General features: G+C 34.1%; 2 protein-coding genes across 3 annotated transcripts in view; both read left to right on the top strand.

Annotated features, from left to right (window-relative positions):
- Positions 1-3691, top strand: part of LOC139981987 (uncharacterized) — a 28488-nt gene extending 24797 nt beyond the window's left edge. For both annotated transcript variants that reach the window (XM_071994481.1, XM_071994480.1), the window contains 4 exons: positions 77-188; positions 917-1013; positions 1525-1627; positions 1924-3691. In XM_071994481.1, the coding sequence (XP_071850582.1) occupies positions 77-188; positions 917-1013; positions 1525-1627; positions 1924-2013 (402 nt within the window). In that variant the 3' untranslated portion in view covers positions 2014-3691. The remainder of the gene's footprint in view (positions 1-76; positions 189-916; positions 1014-1524; positions 1628-1923) is intronic.
- A 605-nt stretch (positions 3692-4296) lies between these two features.
- LOC139981988 (uncharacterized) lies at positions 4297-21199 on the top strand. Its single transcript, XM_071994482.1, has 13 exons — positions 4297-5423; positions 5732-6052; positions 7013-7138; positions 7506-7530; positions 8384-8439; positions 9895-10077; positions 11263-11373; positions 12182-12381; positions 14396-14515; positions 15376-15487; positions 16481-16577; positions 17684-17786; positions 20190-21199. The coding sequence occupies exons 1-13, from the start codon at positions 5093-5095 to the stop codon at positions 20280-20282; spliced, it is 1878 nt and encodes a 625-aa protein (XP_071850583.1). The 5' UTR covers positions 4297-5092; the 3' UTR covers positions 20283-21199.

Here is a 21199-nt window from a genome sequence, read left to right as displayed (position 1 = left end):
ATCAGTTTATGCAAAGAGCTATGTACTTGATGTAAATATTGTTTCTTTTTTATCCTTTTTACCTTAAACCATTTAGAAAAATGCACCATTAGCTTGGCTTCCTCCTGAAAGTATCTTCTTTCGGCAATACTGTGAAAAGTCTGATGTCTGGTCGCTATCTGTTGCTCTTTGGGAAATATTTTCACTCGGTAAGCTTTTTATCAGCAAATTAATATTATTTTCTGTTTTACTCTTGTGCGAATGTAAATTAAGTATTTGTTATATGATATAAATCATGAAATCAACTGAAATTATATAAATGTATCGACATTCTGCAAACGCCATTTAACAGAAATGTTCCATGATCTTAGTCGCATATCAAATAATAGTTCTGTGCGTAGCTACCACATTTATGTCTTTTAACCAATCAGAAGTGACGCAGATTATTAAAAAGAAAGTAGAAGGAATAACACACCGTTATACGCTACCTGTGTATAGATGCTAATAATAGTGTTATCTGTTGCTCTTTGGGAAATATTTTCACTCGGTAAGCTTTTGTATCAGCAAATTAATATTATTTTCTTTTTTACTCTTGTCCGAATGTAAATTTAGTAATCGTTATATGATATAAATCATGAAATCAACTAAAATTATGTAAATCGATCGACATTCTGCAAACGCCATTTAACAAAAATGTTCCATGATCTTAGTCGCATATCAAAAAATAGTTCTGTGCGTAGCTACCACAATTATGTCTTTTAACCAATCAGAAGTGACGCAGATTATTAAAAAGAAAGTAGAAGCAATAACACATCGTTACACGCTACCTGTGTATAGATGTTAATAATAGTGTTCATGACTCTTTCGGTTTTTCATTAAGAACTATAGGCTATTCTGCTTAGATTTTTTCTAGTTTTTTTTTAATCTGCTTCTTTAGGAGAAACTCCATACAGTGGTCTGTCAGGAGACGAAATCGAGAGTCACATACGGGATGGAAGTTATTTGTCTCAACCAATGTCTTGTCCTGGGACAATGTAAGGTTTAGTAGCAAAGTTTACATCTGATGGGCTTTAATTACCCGTTTCACTAACCAATTTCTTGTCCCAGATCAATGTATGAACGATATCAATAATATCTAAACAAGTCAATTAAAGTTGTGTCGGTTACTTACTTCTTGCAAATGCTATTAAAATATCCGTCTTAAAGTCGTCGAAACCGAGAACGATTTCGGGCATTACTCAGTCGGACTGGGTATACGTTTTAGTGATGATTACGGTAGTATTTTGCCCAGCAACTTGTAATTTGTTGTAATCCCTTCCGGTAGTCCTCAAACACAAAATTCAATAGACCTCTTGACCTCCAATCCCAGTTTTTAAAATAATATTGATTACATCTATTTAAGAAAAGTTTCATATATGCCACTTTACTCCATATTGTTGACCGTTCTTACATCAGAATCCAACTTGACTGTTGCTCTAAACTAACATGTAAATATTTGTCCTATTCATAACATCCATGTGCAATACGCTTCATGTTTTTATTTAGCTTTGGAGTTATGTTATCTTCGTGGGATATAACAACTTCCTCCAGACCATCATTTGAACAGCTACAACAGCGGATGAGGCTTGTGTTAGCTTCAATGGAAGAGGTAGATTTGGCATTTTTAGTCGATAAAATTTATTTATATATTTTATACATATATATATATATATTATTTATTATTTATAAAATGGTGTGAATACAAAGTTCTAAGCTAACTCTAACAAAAGATGGCATATTACGAAGAAAACCACACGTAAAAATAAGTGAAAAAACGTCCTAAATGTAATAATACCGTGTAACGAGGGTTCAAAACCAGGCCTCCCGCTTTATATGGACACTAATTATACATAGGGTCATAGAAGATATAAATTTACATTTCTTAATTACTTTTTTCTTCTTTAGGATACGGTCAACAATCGTATGGACGACAATGGCGATAACTCATACTTCAATTTGGAAGAACCCAGTTGCAACTTTAACAGTTACATATAGCCAAGACCTGCAATAACAGTCTGTTCATTCGTCGAATTATTTAACGACTTCGCTGAGGCTGTAAAGGAAACATTTAATAATATTTTGATCGACGCAAAAGTTACAAAGAGATGTTATTATCAAAAATGTCTCACAGATGTTTCTTTAAACGGCAAAATATTAACCCAACAACTGTTTTTATTATCAAGGCACGTATATATTTTAATAGTTTATCGAATCAAGTAGCCTACATGAATAAATAAATAGATAAAGTTGTCTGCGTTTTAAATAAGTAACATGTAATAATGTATGTAAGTATAGTATGTATTTTAGATCCTCCTGCAAGTAGAAACTCGGGAAGAAGCAATCATTGGCTTGTCAAAGCCGCATGCTGACCGAAGTCAGTCTCTTAGATTCATATTTTAACGTCCATGATTATGAATTGTCAATTGTCAACAACTCTGTAACTGGACGACATACATTAATCTTGGAGTGACTCGAACTCGTGACCTTATGAATGAAAGGCACCAGCGTTAACCACTGAGCACCTAATGATTTCAGTTCGGTTTCGTATGCCTATAGTTGCTGGGATTTCCAGTAAGAGCAGTCTGTAGTACCACAGGTAGCCAACGATCCATTTATTGCAGAATCCAATAAAACTGCATGCCCTATACAACTTTGACGTCAACAAACACCCTTTTGCCTCGTTTACTTCGTTTCAATACCTCACTTGTCGCTTGGTTTGACATTCTTTCAGCCCTTTGGGGAAAATATCATAGAAAGTTACATTTTTCTGCTTATCTTGTGATATCATATGAAATCTTGAACATATATGTAATTATATGTTAACCCATATTACATATAGTGGTGCCTGTGAGGTAAGCAAATCGGGTGCTCTGGTTTTTACATTCCGAGGTGGAGGAAATGTATGTCATTAATAGTACGATCACGACCCCCACCCCCCTTCCCCTTCCAAGAATGCGTGGCAAATTGTAATATCAATGTGTTCAATGAGAGTCGCATTTTCTCTATCGTCATGCATCTGAGCTATCAGTATCTTCTCGCTTACGCTAGGTTACGTATAACCGACTCTCGTGAACCCCATTTGGGCGCGTGGAAGTGGCTAAGCCTTTTGTACATGTCATATACCCATTCATCGCGCAATGCATACATCTTTACGTGCAACTCTCGCGCTCATACGGCCCACTTGTTCATTGATTGTACAAACATGTAATTCACATTACAAGTTTTCTTCAAAATGTTATTTGCATTATGCTTAGACTGGTAAGAAATATTAGTCTAAATACACCCTATTTAAGATGTTTAAGTCATTCTGGATAATTGCTCTACGAAAGACTTATTAATTAATAAAAACAATTTTACAATCAAATCTTAACATTTTAATTCCAGTTTTATTAACAAAGTGTCTGTTTTCAACTAGTGCCGTTTACCGAGTACGTATGCGCGCGCTCGCTGCACGTATACAGCTGGGTAGTCACGCACCCTGATATTACCCTGTATGTTATTGGTTCCTGGGGTGTCTTATACATATTGACAGAAACTGGTTTGCATGGTCCAAAATAGCGGAGTGGTGAATGTAAATCAAGGTTACGATTGAATAGCTTTTCACCATTGTACATATGTGTATGTACTTTGTTCGTTATGGTTCATTTGTCTAAACACGAGCTGTTCAAACCTGCAGCCTTTTCTTGTTGTTTTGCTATTGTTTTTGTACAGCAACTTAAACCTGCCTTATAAAATAATCCAGGTCTCTATGTAGGATTTTGTTACTTTAACAACTTTAAGATCATTGACGAAACGATAGTTATAAAAACATATTTGAAAACGATTGAGCTTATAGTAACACCCCCCCAACTCCCCTCCCCACGCATAGTTATTGTGGAATACCAATGGTTTCTATGCATATGTGTTCCGCGGTCACACCGCACCTCAAAAACATTGGGAGTTACTACGCAAGCTGGCGGCATCTAGTCTTTTTCGATCCTTAAAATCAAGCCTCTGTAAAGACAACGAAGAACCAAGTTAAAGTGCTTTGACATTCAATTGAAGGCCACGTCACTTCCTACACACGTGCACGTACGATATATTCCGAGGATAGAGATGAGATGGGGTGAGGTCCCAAACCGATGCCAATTTGGATCCAAACTGTGAGTAGATTTCAACCTGGTCTTACAACAAGAAACAAATAAAACTAATAGTAATGAAACAACAATGAAGATGTAGAAAACCATATTGAGTTGAACGCCTCATTATATAGCGTCACCGCTTTAAAAGATTACGTAGTGGACATAATATGAGGTATGTCATCGCATTTCGAAGACCATTTTGAGGAGCAGATGTTTTGTAAAATACATTTCTTCACTTATATTTTGATTAATTTAAAAAGCTATACGACATATATTTATTTCAGTCCTATGTTAATATAAGACATATTTTGTTCATAATGTGCAAGTCTTTTAACCTGTTACACTGTAGTACTTTTGGGAAAGTATACCAAGTGGTCCATTGTGTGCTTGAAACGACGTGAAGCAAACCAGTTCACTTAAAATAGGTGTTTTAACATTCTGTCTTTTATGTCCACTAAACTTAGTTATGAATATTGATGATAGACCCCGTTAATAACCAACGTAAAAATGGCTACGCTACGGACTATTGGAGACAGCTTCTCTGTCACTCTCAAAGAAAAGCGTCTACATAGTCGAGATTCGGAGTGAATGACATTTGTTTCAGTTATTCGGTGAGGGTAACACCTACGTTTTGTAAAAACAAAAGAGATAGAGACCACATCACTGTGACGATTCCTGGTGTAAATCAAAGGGAAGGGAATTATATGGAATGTCCCTACCTAGTGTAGCCTATTTTGTTTATGAAATCCATGTTCGAAGTCAAACCGAATGAACCCACATGTTGTTTTCCCATTAAATGTAAGTATTGGGACATATAGTTTCACTTTCATCATTTAGTGCAGCCTAAGTTATTTGAAAGCGAAAAGATATTATTTCCTGTCAGATTAAATCCAAGCTGCCTGACGAAGGTTTTTATAGGCTCATTCTTCAGTTAATTGTACACACAAATCAAAATGGTCAAATATTTCTGTTTAAAGTGGATGGTCGTTTTTGCCCTCTTTGGCTTCAAGGAATTTGTCATTACTAGCGGAAAACGGATCACTGGAAGGGTTTCGGAAATATTGGTACTTGATTGTCCAGTGAATGAAACATTCAACTCCAAAAGCTGGTGGTATAATACGAAACGTCTGTATACAGAGAATACTTATCTTGTAGACGACGGAAAGATGAATTTAACGTCTAATTACTCGCTAGTGTTACTTCATCCAGCCTTGTCGGATAATGGTACATACATCTGTATGCAACGTGGCTCTGTACTTGAAGAATACAACGTTGAAATAAAAGGTGAGGATTAAACACAGTATCTGTTTGTATGTATGCAGCTCGACAGCTTGTTAGTAAGTCTATCTACATAGACTCACATCTATGTATATACATTTATATATATTCTTGATACATATATATATACATATATATATATATATATATATATATTGTCTGCGTTCTTCTCTCTAGTTATCTAGCCATCCATACATTTATCCATCAATTCATCTTTCAACCTATCTCTCTACCCATGAATCTACCCACTTTACATCCACCCATCGGTCTATACTTATTAACCTATGCGGATAACTTTTTTTATCATTACACAGTTTCACCAAATGCATTTTACTTGGAAGTAAACAACAGGAATTTTTCTGATGGGGATCACGTTGTTCTCCTCGGTGATGAGAATATCACTGCATCATGTCACGTCGTGGGAGCAAGACAAGCAAACAACCTTACTTGGCAAGTGAATGATGAAACAGTTATCCCTTTTCACTATTCTTTTCTAACGTATAATAATGAAACATTCGATATTGTCTCGAGGATTTATTTTCAGCCCAAAACATCGAATGGAACCATCGCCTGTCTTCTACTTTCTTCAGATAGCACAACTGAACAGAATACTACAGTCCAGTTCAGTACCAATGGTGAGTTCATGTGGTAAATCTTTTGTAAGTAACTTAGAATGCACATATTTATGTCAAAGATTGAATATATTTCTTTAATTATGTAATTATATCGTAACTTATACATAAGTAATAGAGAACAAGCAGATTCTAAAGGTTTACAAAACTGCAAAATAGATATGTTTGTTATCCTTTCAGGAAACAAAGACAAAGTTTCTTTAATCAATAACCCATCCGTTTCCTTACCACTGCATAGTTTTTGGAACACATATTGTTCCACGGTGCATTATGTGTCCTATACCTCGAGATCAGGCACTAAAATCTTTAACGGTAGTGGAAGTAAACGTTGACTTGAATAGATTCGTAACATATTTTTATTAAGTAAGTATCTGATCTTTGCTGAAGCAGCAAATATTTCAATAACACGTTACTCATCTTTTGATTTCAACAAATGCATGATGCTGGCCACAAGTAAGGGATGTTTCCTGCTCAAATGGTTTACATTTACATTATATACTTGTCACTAGTATCATCATGAAAGATAAACTTAGATAAGAAACCTGAACAACTTACTGTACTTTTGTGTGTGGTTAATGCATACAGGAGTGGGGTGCTGGGATTTTCCATAGAAAACTGACAACGTTTGCGCTTCATATTAGCTGGAATATAGGAAGTTGTTTCATCGATTGTAAAATAATTAGATGTATCCGATTGCCGAGCCACGCGCGAGCTTATTAAAGATCGTAGCTTATTAAAGGAAGCTTTACCAAAGCTTTAAAGGACACGGTTGTGATATAATTGTCAAATTCAACTCTTTATGTACAATTATCACATATAAATTACATTTTCGTTCACTTTTTGGTCTAGGAAGTAGGTCGTTGTATGAAGTCTACATTTCACAATAAACTGTTTGTATTCCTATTTATGAAGTATCTTTAAGTATTACGGCCAGACAATTACAATATTTTGTTTGTATTTCAGAAACGATTCACCTCTCAATTGTAGAGCCAAATGGATCGATTTGGACGTACACGGTGACAAAAGTCGGAACGTCATTATTCGGTTTCTTTGTAATTACGACGTTGGTATGCCTGGCTTGCATTAAAGGTAACAACGTTTAAACACATTATGGTAAAGCTTTACTTGGCTACCTTGAAAGTTAAAACTAGTAATAAGCCACAATTCTTAGGCGACAGACGCACGCAATATTTTATCCAGTAGCATTTCGTTTACATTTCTACGTTTGTTGTTATAAAAACCCATCAGCTAAGTTTATTTTGTTAAGTGATAATGCTGATAGAAACGTTTTATATTTTCACGTACTGTGTTAACACTTCCGTGATATCGTTTATAGCTAATTTCAAACGCGTTGAACAAGAGAGGGGGAGGGGGGGGGGGGAGCAACATATATGTGCAATGAGTTGCCATTTCGAGCCGTAAGTAAACAATAATAATCATTTTTCCTTCTTTACAGGATTAACAACGTCATTTCATAGAAAGTAAGTTGTCATATGTCTTTTATTTTCTTCTAGAAGTATTTATTTTAACATTTACTATGATTTGCGCTCATCTTCTTCTAAAGAAATTGATCTTTAATTACCCTAGCGAATAGTCAATCATGCATAATTTCAAAGGAAATACGTTGCATAATACTACCCTGTCAACAATTTATTCTTCTGAATCGAGATGAGAATATTCAAGATGTCATCTAATAATTGTAAGTAATCATTATTTCTTGTCGATGTTACTTAAAAAAAGAAAACTTTCGAACTGTATGTCGTCATACTTGACTGATAATTAAAAACTGAAAACTTCTTGTTTTCTTCTGAGAGCAAACTTTAACGTACACTAGCCAATAAAATCTACCAGAAACAGTTTAACGGCAATTAAATCATCATGAAAAGGAATCCGAGGAACGATACCTAGTAAAATGCTTTCTTTTAATTAACTTCCCAATAAAAGCATTCTTTCCTGAGTGTTTAATCGACAGATGGATATCAACGATCTTACCCAATGATACTTTTAGTTATAATTTATAATTATCTTGTGAGTGTAAATTTACATCGATTCTTTGCCATGCAAATCGTTACTCTCGACTAGTATGTAACATTGATAACATCTTGATTTGTAACGAAGAATAAGTTTAACGTATAATAGCGAAATATGGTAAAGAGAACAATTATGTACACATTCATGCGCTGATGAAGACAAAGTTGGGACAGACTACGGTACTCCTAAATCGACGCACAAGTTATAAATTGAGAGATAACAATGAACGATATTATCTATATTCTTGTAATTTTAGTTTATATTTGTAAGTGTAAATTATAATACGCTTCCTTCACCATGTAGACCGTCAGACTTAGCCGTCATTTCTTCAGAGGTTGGCAATGATTCGGACTTTCAAAGTAAGTTACTATATTGCCATTTGAATTTATCGTTAATAGTGTGTAACCACTAGTACAGTTCCACTCCCCCCCCCCCCCATCCCACCCTTTACCGTTCTACTCATCATATCTGAACAATTACATTATTTAACGTATAAGAAGGAAAGAATCATTCACTATTGACGACTATTACTAACCCGAATATGTAACTGGTGTTTAGTTTTTAACTCAATTTGAGAAACATATAATGTATTCATTTTTAAATTGTTGGAGAACAATAGTACATAAACACACGATTATATAGGAAAATGTAGGAGAAGTTAACATTTGTTGCTCATTTTGAAGAAAACAAAATCATGTTTTACTTATAACTAAGGTGTATCTTGCCAATACAGCGGTACGTAAAAAAAAATATGTAAGAGAATTTAACACTTATAGCTATTTTGAAGAACAATATACTTCTTTTTCATTATTTGTGTACTTGTGGCCAATACGTGAACATACAATTGAATGTTGATCGGTTTGTTTACGATATAAATATGTTTAAATATGTAAGAGAATTTAACATTGATAGCTATTTTGAAGAACAATATACTTCTTTTTCATTATTTGTGTACTTGTGGCCAATACGTGAACATACAATTGAATGTTGATTGGTTTGTTTACGATATAAATGTTTAAATATGTAAGAGAATTTAACATTGATAGCTATTTTTAAGAACAATATACTTCTTTTCATTATTTGTGCACTTGTGGCCAATACGTGAACATACAATTGAATGTTGATTGGTTTGTTTACGATATAAATATGTTTAAATATGTAAGAGAATTTAACATTGATAGCTATTTTGAAGAACAATATACTTCTTTTTCATTATTTGTGTACTTGTGGCCAATACGTGAACATACAATTGAATGTTGACTGGTTTGTTTACGATATTATTAAAACATGTATGTTAGATTCAGTAGCCACTTTGAAGAGCCAGAATTTAACATATCATATTCCCTAACATATATTTAGTTTCTGAATGAATTATTTAAACGTTTTTACGTTTTTGCACGTTCAGCTAGTGACATTCGTAGATCACATTTTTAAATATCCTACAAAGTAATTATATATTATTTTGCTGAAGTTCACAAATGATATTCATGTGCGATTAAATATATTATTATTCTTTATTGTATTGTTGGTATTGAAAAACATTACGCTAAACCCAATTGTAACATAATATTATTATTAAAAAAGGGCCTTGTTAAATTTTTAAATATGTAGTTACCGATATATGATTTAGAAAAATGAAACGTGAGACGTAGTGATGTGATTTCATTGGTCTTATTTGGATGTCTCTTCTCATTTCTGGAAGAAATAAAGGCACTCCACACGGATAGCAAAGCATTTATTATCTCAACTTGGTTTAAAAGGCTGCTTTTTATGGTAAAATATTCTAGTGTGTATTAACCTTATTTATTTTATAGTGAGTTCGAATGCAGACGAAAATACAATAGAAGACGTAGCTCAGGATGCGAAGTATATACGACGTGATGACGTAATAATGACGTCAAAGCTTCCCGGTGACGGGCCAATGCAGTACTGGTTTGCTACTTGTCCATCCTCAACAGCAACTGGTAATATTGAATTTATTGCCAAGTGCGTTTCGGGTAAGGATAATGATGTATTCATATGTAGAGATTTTAAGATTCTGTATCATTATTATTATTATCATCATCATCATTATTATCACCACCATCACACCACCATCACATCATTATCACCATCATCATCATTTTCATCCTCATTATCAAAATGTTTTTAAATTTGCATATCTATCTAAACTAAATTTCATTAAATGATACCTTTAATTAGTGTAGAATCTAATAGAATTATAATACACTTCAGATATGTATGAACACTGATTATGTTCAATACTTTCGTTAATGCAATTTCCACCAACAATGATTCATACATTAGAACAGTTTAAAAATTCTACAAAAAAAGATCATAATGGTTACTACTGCAACTTACGTTACTTATTTTGCATTAGTGAATTTTCATGTCCTCAACTATATGGAATCTAGTTTTAAGAATACAACAGAAACATGAAATATCTCCTTAAAGGGTGTGAAGACTCGCGCACAAACTGAAACGTCTGATGCCGGTAATCTGACATAGTTTCGAATGAGGTGTAACGAATTGTTAGATACCACCATCGATCCCAGAAAATACACACACAGCTTGCTACCGTTGGTAATTAGACACTAGTGTACAGTCAATACATGCAGCTACGGTCAATACCCTCAACACAATGTACAAAGCAGCGATGGACATCTCAGGTCTAGATAAAAGATAACAAGGTACCACGATTCATTACTGTCTGCATTTTATAGCGAGAAAAAAATCACTAACAGGCAACGGAAAGTTAACTTTTTTCAGAGGGCGGTACGCGATTTCAGGCGAGTCTTCAATGCCTTTAACCGCGTTTTATAATTGGCTTGTCTCAGCAGAAAGATAAGTGTATTTGTCGGTAAAATGAAACAAGAAAGTAATTATTATGTAGGTAACGGTCCATTATACTAACAGTTGATAAATACATTATACTAATTACATTTGAATATCATAAATATTAACATAGCATAAGGAGGTTTGAAAGTGAAATTACAATAAAACAGATGGTGTAACCTAGTCACTCTCATCAATCTTGATAACAATGTTCTTCATTGTAATGTTTTGACTGAGAAATATTCAAAGCTACTGTTTTATGCTGACATTTATGTCACCGTTTGAAACAGAATCATTTGGAACTGCATAACTATTGAAACTCATATTTATCTTTTCTTGAATGGTAGAAACAGCTCAGGTGGTTAACCTGCTTCAGTTCCGGACATTAGCTCAACAACTGCTTACCCTAAAAAAGCATGATAATATTGTCCATGTCCTTGGAGTAGCAGCGGATAACCGTAAGTGATGAATACTAGGTGTGACATGTGAGATGGACATGGGAAGCAAATACAATCACTTAGAACATTAAATTGTTGAGGCTTTGAAACCTTTGCCGATAGTCCACTCATTCAGCCGATTCAAACAGAGATTACACTGTAAATCTTAAAGTTTTGTACCACAGTAAATATCGGATTGTGCTGACAAATCTGATAAATCGTTAGCATGTGGTATTAAGTTTACAGTAAGAACTGTGGATATTTGTAATTCCAACAAATATCCAACAACTGGATTTGTTGGAATTTCACATATCCTCAGTTCTTACTGTAATCCTAATAGCACATGCTGCCGAATTATCACACGATCCAGTTTTTGCTGTGCACGTACCAAACTGTAAGATTTACGATAGTGTCTGTGTTCTGTATATGTATCGGGTGATTCATTTGGGTAAACCTGTCGATGCACATAAATGGTAAATTCACGAGTAGATGTAACACGCAATGCAATATATATGTTGCACCACATTTTGACTTTGGGAACATTTAGTCGAGTATGTTATTAACAACAGTTTCCGACTTTGTTAACAATGTACTGTCGTATAATGTGGTGCTTAAGGTACCATAAGCGTTAGTAGTAAAAAAAAATAGGGAATACACTGTATACCACAATGTTTCAAAGGTTGTTATGAAACTAATTTGAGAGCTACAAGAATGTTTCATTCTTCTGACAATGTTTCAACTCGCATTGACTCTTGTATCAACACGACATTTCTACTAAACGTGGAAAATTCTTGAATATTGACGTTTGTGTTTCTCCATGATTACACAGCACCATATTATATTTACCATGAGTACGTGGAGTGTGGGACTTTGCGGAACTATATGCTAAGAAACTATCAGAATAAAAGGGACTCTCAACAAAGTTTGTCAATTGCTCAACAAACAGTATCGTTAGAGGACCAAAAACTGCACCTTACTGCATTTTCAGTTGACGTTGTGATAGGAATGGCTTACCTCTTTGAAAATAATGTAAGTATTGTTATGAAAAGAAACAGCTGAAGGATTATAACATTCCGGATTTGCAACAACTTTCCAAAATTAATATAAAAACTTCTTACAAATAAAAGTACTTTGCAAATCACCCTGGTTTGATGTAATACAATAAACATGAAGGAAATTCCCGTGATTTAACAAAATACTAATATAAAGATCAATGCATTCTATGGGAATGGAAATAATGTCATGTTTGTGAGTATGGGCTCAAGTTTTTCGTTAGAACAGAACTTAGATTTGTTTTTTTTAACACTTGCTAATCCAATCACTGAATATAAATACAGACGGTGATATGACAGATCAGCATGTTGTTGGATCAGCAGTTATATTTTGAAAAGTTATTTTATAGGTAGATAACAGAACTTATATCCTTCTCCATTGATCATAACAAACGTCACTTAAATCCCCCCCCCCCCCCCGAATGCTATGGACATTAAACACGTTAGAGGAATTTTTTATGACCAGAGTTGCTTCTAACTTAGACTTAGACTTAGAAAAAACAAGAAGTTGGTTATCCATATATAATAGAATGTGGCATTTTTGTTATTTTTTTTATTTTTTTTTTATTTATGGGAACAGCTTTGGTAAATGTAACATATCTCTTGACTATACCTAAGTAAAAGAAATAAGCGATGTGTTAAGTTTTTATGCCTCATTGCATGTTACAATAATTATTCCCATGAGCTCATGAAAGTCAAAGTTCGACAATATTTGACTTTATATTAGTTCTCTTATGCGTAATAGTTAGCACCCTTGATTAATATCCCCCAGAAGCTTAAATGTTTGTTAAATTTGTTAAATGTTTTCACTTCAGATGCAGCGTTACTTTTGCTTTCCGCGGAAGTCTCTTACAAAATAACTAATCAATCTTGCACGAAAGAAACTGTCTGTTTCATTTTAAAACAAAACACTGAAGAGGCTCAGTCAATGTATAAGCCTTCTGCTTCAGTGCCTCGGAAAAAACATTGTTTAAGGTCTGTAGACCTAGCAACAAAAGAATAAATTTGCAATTTAGAGTTTTAATGGTTTAAATGTGATCATATGAAGCAAACTGAAGCAAATACTTATCTTTCCAAATTTAATGATGTGTTAATATCAAACACGAATATTTTCACACAGTTACAAAAACCCATTAAAATAGTTTCACGTCTTTCAATCACATGCTGGAAATTATGATAATCGTCTAATTCCTTTTACTTTCCAACTTTGCACTGTGAATAAGATAGGACCTTCGATCAGTATAAACTTAAGTATGTTATCAAACCGTAACGCATGTTAGACATGTCAGCAGATGCTATACATAACTATGGAAAAATACTAACAGACGAATTCATTACTCAAAGGCTGTTTTAACAAATGACTTGTTAGTCGTGTAAACAATTTTCCCTATGTTTGACTAGTAAGTTTACCTTGTCAAGATGGTTCAAATTGCAGATTTTAAGAGTTTTGCAGGAAGGTTTCATCCACTTTCTGTTGAAGTGTTGACGAAATTATTGGCGAAACTTTTACAGAGTAGTCTGGTTAGCCAGTCAATCACTATGCATAGGATTGTGACTTTAGTATTTTCTGTTCGAAGCCCTTCTAAATAGCAATTGGTCAAATATGTAACACATGGTAAGAGATGATTATTACACATATCAGTTTTAACTGATTAACAGATACTCGCCTTAACCAGTTGTAACTAATAAAGCCATGAGCATAGGGTGATATTTCAGACTCTCTAACAAGTTTCTGCTGACACCATAGCGCCCATAAACGACTGGTATATATGAATACCTTGCTATCTTTGCTAGAATTGTTAGCTTGTGTTTAGTAAAACCCATACCGATCATTTTTGCGTACAATAAACCTCATAAAACCTAAACAAATTGAGGTTTTGATAATATTGCTTCTTTGTCATGTATAATTACTGGAGTTTCCATTTTGTATCGTCCTATCACAATGCATTTGTACAGTGATACAAATTATTGTATTCTCTATACAAAAACAGTTCCGGCATCCTGCTCTAACGACTTCTAAGGTTCTTATTACCAGCTCCAGAAAATGCAAACTGTATGACTTTGTGCCTGAAGAACATGCTAAGAGCAAGCTCCTTCAGATCATCGAAAAGGTAAACTCTACAGAACCATTTTTACAATAATCAAATTTTGTAACATAACGTATTGAAGTCTCCGATCTTTCAAAAACCTTTGCGTTCTGACAGGTTTCATTTTTTTGCATGAAACTCAATAGTCTTTGATCTGATGTTTTGAAATTTCCAAAATTTATTAAAACATATTTGAGAGAGAAATGATATGCTGATTCTACTTGAATAAAGAGACGCCTGATACATTTTCCACATCTTTCCATATTTACCACATTTCACTTCCCCGGCCCTAACCTACAAGTTACAGAGGTAGTCCGCTTGGAGTAATTCATGATGGATGCTTTAAAGGGGTTAACGTGATTGCTCATAAGCAGGGAATGGTAAAAGATTAAAGCCGATCTTGTGTTGTTTGCTACGAAATAACGATAGGGAAGTAATTTTTCAAAAAATTTTTGAGAGATCTTAAAGTTTTAAAAAGGTAATATGTAAAAACGTGATATGTCCGAGTGAATCAAGAAACCTTATCACATATGATATTTTATGTAGTTTATTTGACGTTACGCGTTCCAATTATTCTAGACTTTGCATTGAGGTATCTCACATTATTATCTCCTTATTGTGTAGATTTTTCATCGGTGTACCCTATTAACTGTCACCAAAATACGAAATTTGCTCTTTTTAACGTCATTTTTGTTAAACTTGGTAACTTAAAAAGTACTTACAATTTTTGAAACACGACTTTAGAAGGAGATGCATGCATAAGACAATTTTATTTAATGCAATGATTTTACAAGGTATACAATGTGAAAAAACATTTAAAGGTCAAAAGAGTTGAAAAAAAACGTGAAGTTTTTCCATTTCATACTTCTTTCTTTGACATCTAGAAAAATCCTCCACTGGCTTGGCTTTCTCCTGAAATGATCTTCCTTCGACAATATTGTGAGAAAGCTGACGTTTGGTCACTAGCTGTTGCTATATGGGAGATATTCTCCCTCGGTAGGTTCAGCTGTTTACATACATACGTTCTTGATTCCTTTGTTATGTTAGTTCTATCCATAAAGTATTCATTTGTTATGTTATAAAGGTATCTTTATTATCGATCTAGCTGATGACTGACTTGCCTTATAGCTTCACCTCGTAATATTGTTTTCCTTTTGGAAACAAAATAATCCATACTATCGACAGATTTCCCCATGTGGAAATGTTGTCGAATTTTTTGGCAGGCTCTCACGTACGTAGTTTAATGTGTCATTTCTGTGGTAATTCACTCTCTCCTGTAATTATAGCGATGTTTAACTTGGGGCGCCCAGTTTCTGTTAATTGAAACAGTTATCAATCCAGTAACGCTATACATCACAATTCTTGAAGTTTTTTATGTTGTCGGGCTGCAGGTTTAAAAATTGGCATTGTTTATCAATGGAGAACATCCTCAAACCCACGAAATTCCATGTTGTTCTTTTACTCCAGGGCTCTTGGTCAAAATGATTGCGTTTGCTTTGGACCTAACGTTAGGCTTAGTAGCAGAGTATTACCCGGATGGTGGTTAACACATTGGTGCGATAAAATCACTTAATGGGTAGCTTGTTGTAAAATTAAGTTGAAAAGGACATGTAAATAGTTAGGAATAGCCACGAGTGCTTATCTTAGTGGAGATCATGCTCAGATGAGCAATGGATATGTGCATTAAACATAGTGACTGTAGAGACATGACGCTGACCTATCTTCACGCGAACGGAATGTCTTTATATAAATGACTTTGTATCGTGTAATCCTGATGAACGTATTGCACAATACTTAATGATAACATGAACGGCCAAAACGTTTCCATGTGTTATATAAGCAGTTAAAAGCTGGCTTAAATCGTTGACTAAAATCGTAACCATTAATGTAAAAGAGATGAATAGCTTATCATCAGATCTAGATTAACATTGAGGAGGTTTTCAAAATGTCTTCTCTGAGAATGTTTCTTTGTCTGTTTCTGAATTACAGGAGAAACTCCATACAGTGGCATGTCGAAAGAGGAAGTCGAAATGGAAATAAGAAATGAATGTTACTTGAGTCAGCCAATGTGTTGTCCCGGAGCAATGTAAGTAATAAAGACAGTCAAGCAGTAGTGTGTGAGAGCTTCTATGGCTATTAACAATTTTGTGATAGTCTCTTGCCTGCCCGGGTACAGTGTGAGTTATATATACGAAAACAGGCTACCGGTGATATCTGTGATATTCAATGTGTTGTCTTTGAACAACGTAAATCATAACGATAGACCTATTCTTTTCGTATATCACAACAAGCGCCATTGTGCAATTTGCAACGGTCAAGACCACCCTTTATCAGCAAAGTGCATTACAACACATCCGGAGTGGGTGGATTGGTATTTTCGTCAGTTAAACTGGAGCGATATTAGTCACAACGATACGATACACGTAGTTCATCTGAGGTCTACGCCAAGCAATGTAATTAAATGTTCAGTACAAGCATTACAACAGGCTAGATAAACATATAGTCTATCGCTAATTTACGCTGATATAGTGTTCAATCCAGTAACACTGTAATTCATTAACATTAAGATGTATCACAGACCTACAACGTTATAAACTGATCATATTGAGTGAAATCGGTTAATCCCGATAACACATACCTGTCACACGGATCCTCAATTCCTATCAGAAGTTAGTTATATATCCCTACCACGTTATTATTATAATGACATGCTTAATGCGTTAAACAATGATAGTAATGATTATTGCACATCAATAATGGAACATTACTACAGCTTCATTGTGTCCTGGCCATTGTTCATCAAATAAATAACTTTGGTTATGAGAAAGTCGTAATTTCTTTTGGTTGTTTATAGACGGACAGATTGTTACAACCACAAATTACACTTTCATGCTTAATATTTCTCAATACATGATATTCTGTTACTTTTCTCTCTATTGATGATAGTCAGTGTCATGGTCTATTACCATGAGAAAATTGTATTACTGTTGTGCTGATATTTTTCATAGTGGACAAAATTATAAAATTGTTTCAACTAGCCCCAATCTCTCCTATAATATTTACGATATACTTTACGGTAGTTTCCCCATGTCTGATATGCATAAAACAAACTGACTCACGTAGGCATATGTTTTGTTTTAAATTTTTCGTGACTATTGGTGATTAAAACATTTCTCCACGTGCTTACTATAGCTATGGCATGATGTTGTCGTCGTGGGACGTGAAACCCGGAGCTCGACCAACGTTTGAGCAGCTACAGAAGCATTTAACGGCGATATACCATTCAATGAAACAGGTAGGCTACAGTTTGTTCCAGGAGAAACACATAGAAGAAATATCTTTGTTGTAACTTATAAATTATATTCCTAGATAATTTTTATTTTTTCTTAAATTTATTGTCGTATTTTTTTCGAATGAGAACTGAGAGGAGACATTGGATGCCTAGTCTATTATTGTGATTTCAGTTTACTAATATGTAATTTATTGCAGACATATATTCAAGTCATTTTATTTCTTACACCTTTCAGTTCATTTGATATGTGGTTTCAAACAATGTTCATGTTTCTTCATTATAGTAATTAACCTGTTATGGTAATTAACCTTTCAACCTAATTAACCTATGGTGGTAATAACCTTTTATCCAACACGGAACGATTGGCTCCACAATCGTTTTGTATGTTGTAATTTGTGATACGATACGGCTGCAATTTGGGTGGAATAAAATAAGTACCTTCGCTCTAAAGGGTCACGAAATATCATGACACCAGATATTAGAAAGCGAGCGCAATTTTTATGTGATTTAACATCTTTTAAAGCAACGAATACGTAATGTTAATGGAAATTTGATTTTTTTTTTATGACAAGTAAAATTACCCACTATAAGCATTATTTTCTTGCAATATCCATTACTTGTATGTATTTGTAGGCCTACTGAAATAGAGATAAACTTTACAAAACGCCTTCTGTTTTTTTTTAAGTATACACAACCTACGTAGACAAACAAGATATTGAAAATCAATACTGAGTATAACTCAACATAATTTAGTATGAGAAACAAGACGACTCGTCATTGGAAATAAATTTTCACTCAATTGGAACCCATTGAGGAAATAAATGATACAGTTAATTCTTGCACAGTTGCTATTCGTAATTACTTTTCTATTCGATTCTGTATTCAATTTATTATTTCTTTCGTGCTTTGCTTTCGTTTGCTGAAAGCAATTTGTGGTCTCAAATCAATAAAATATCAAGAGCTACAGTTCTATGTTTTGAAAAAACTGCACTTTCGTTTTATTAACTCCAACAATAGAAAAATGTACACTTTCTTTTCCTGATATGCTGCAAACAAGATGCACTTTCCCCCTTGAAGTAATTTTTTTTCCCTCGACGCTCACTAGAAAGTTCATGGGTTTCATATTACAATCTATACCGTCTTGAGTCTTCTGTACTTCTGTACTTAAAACACTTATAAATATGATCCCTACGTTAGTTCACTGGACCTATGTAGTGCAAGTAATATTAGTATTGTAAGTAGTTATCAAATGATTTCACTATAACCTATAAAGGAATATCATAGTGTCCGATCGAGTTGCGTTATAAAAGTAAAGAAAGTTTTCGTTAGTTCAAAATCACATCTTCAAAGCGTTTTGCATGACGAAGATATTACTCTTTTTGACCCTTTATTTTTGTACTGTTTTGTACTTATATCATGATTCAACAGAAAATGTTTGTGTTTACTTTATAAATTTATATTTAACTTAATTTTCATATGGGAGAATAATATTTCTACAATAAAAATTGTAGTATGAAGAAATTCCTAAAACAGAGCAGAATGACAATTTGACAAATAGTCCAAATGTATCAGGTTACAGAGATAAATCAACATGAAGATAATAATAAGAAATTAAAGCTTTTTATAGACACTTGCAGATATGTCATTAGACCACCTAATACCATCCACTCCAGGAAAGAATTAAAGGTATTGAAGACTCGCCCCAAACCGCGTGCGGCCCTCTGAAAAAAAAAAAATTTCCGTTGCTTGCAAGTGAAGTTTTCTTTCTTGTCGCTACAAAATGCAGACAGTAATGAAACGTGATACCTTGTAACCTTTTTTTGACCTGAAGTCAGGGAGTTCCATAACAATACCATGCTGAGATGTCCATCGCTGCTATGTACACTGTGTTGTGAGTATTGACCGTTGCTACATGTATTGACTGTACACTAGTGTCTTACTACCGACGGTAGCAAGCTGTGTGTGTATTTTCTAGGATCGATGGTGGTGTCTAACACTTCTGTTACACCTCATTCGAAACTAGGTCAGATTACCGGCATCAGACGTTTCTGCGCGAGTCTTCACTCCCTTTAATGTTATAACCAGCCAAATTCGGTTTCATTCGATCAACCATTTCTCTTCAGTAAGGAAGAAGATTGGGATTGGGTTAATTGGGTAATACAATATGCGATCCTGTAATGTATTGACTACGGTAGTAGAAATAACAAATAAGCTACGTACAAAGAACAACCGAGTATGACTCATACGTTAGACATACAATGCTTCACGATTAACGTTAATTCTAATAAGATGCATTAGGTGTTGGAAGGCAAACACTTAACAAATGAAGGATTTTACGTCAGGTGTAACAGATCAGGGAATTTTCATGGATTATTACTATTTTCTCTCTCTCTCTCTGTATGTTAGGATGATTGCAGTAGTAATATTCAACTCGAAGCATATGAAGACACCACCTACTTCACACTGGAAGAAAGTATGAATGCTTACACTGAAGTATAGCTACGGACGACTGGTTTAATTATTTTGAAGATATCATCTCACTCAAGTTTGCATAATAAAAATAGTGATGATAATTATGATGATGATGATGATGATGATGATGATGATGATGATGATGATGATGATGATGATGATGATGATGACGACGACGACGACGACGACGACGACGACGGCGACGACGACGACGGCGACGACGACGGCGACGGCGATAATTATAATGTACATACATATTTAAATGACATTATAATTATATTAAATTTTACAATAACTAAAGTCAGATGAAGGTTGTCATATCCGATGGGGGTTATACCCTCATTCATCGGTGGTTACGTAAGACTACTTCATTCGACTCAAAAGCTTGGTTTTCATTGCGAATCTCACGGGAAAGTGATATTGTGTAAGTACGTCAAGGTGCCAATTGATAATAGTACGTTGTTAGTTATTAGATACACGATAATACTACAAAATGATCTCATCGATTGGAATAAAATTAGATGTAGTTTTAAAGCCTATATTCAATGATTGGGTGAACCATTAGAATATGCCCATATATGGTGAAACTCGTCCAGAATTCTCAGTTATCAGAAAAACGTGGAATCTCATTGTTTACAAATTGGTTTAATAAAATGTTGAAATCTAATATGCCTATGATGTATGTCTCAGTCATCTTAAACTTGACTTAAATTTTACAGTTATTAGAAAGATATGCAAATTTAAGGACATTTCGGTGAATATATAAATGAATATATATTCAATATATATAGTGAATATATAGTGTTTACAAAGTGAATGTATATGGTGAATATATAGTGTTAATATAGTGAATACATATAGTGAATATATATTCAAAAGTCAAGACAATTAGTTTACATAGTGAATATATATATAGTGAATATATAGTGTTAATATAGTGAATA

Source organism: Apostichopus japonicus, chromosome 16, assembly GCF_037975245.1.
Source record: "Apostichopus japonicus isolate 1M-3 chromosome 16, ASM3797524v1, whole genome shotgun sequence".
NCBI classification, from domain to species: Eukaryota; Metazoa; Echinodermata; class Holothuroidea; order Aspidochirotida; family Stichopodidae; genus Apostichopus; species Apostichopus japonicus.
Note: the sequence above shows the minus strand (reverse complement) of the source record. Positions and strands in the feature narration are given on the sequence as shown.

Coding starts and splice junctions, on each gene's coding strand:
- LOC139981988 (XM_071994482.1), top strand. CDS start 5,093: ATGGTCAAATATTTCTGTTTAAAGTGGATGGTCGTTTTTGCCCTCTTT. Junction 5,424..5,731: donor ATACAACGTTGAAATAAAAG/GTGAGGATTAAA, acceptor ATCATTACACAG/TTTCACCAAATGCATTTTAC. Junction 7,531..8,383: donor ACAACGTCATTTCATAGAAA/GTAAGTTGTCAT, acceptor TTCACCATGTAG/ACCGTCAGACTTAGCCGTCA.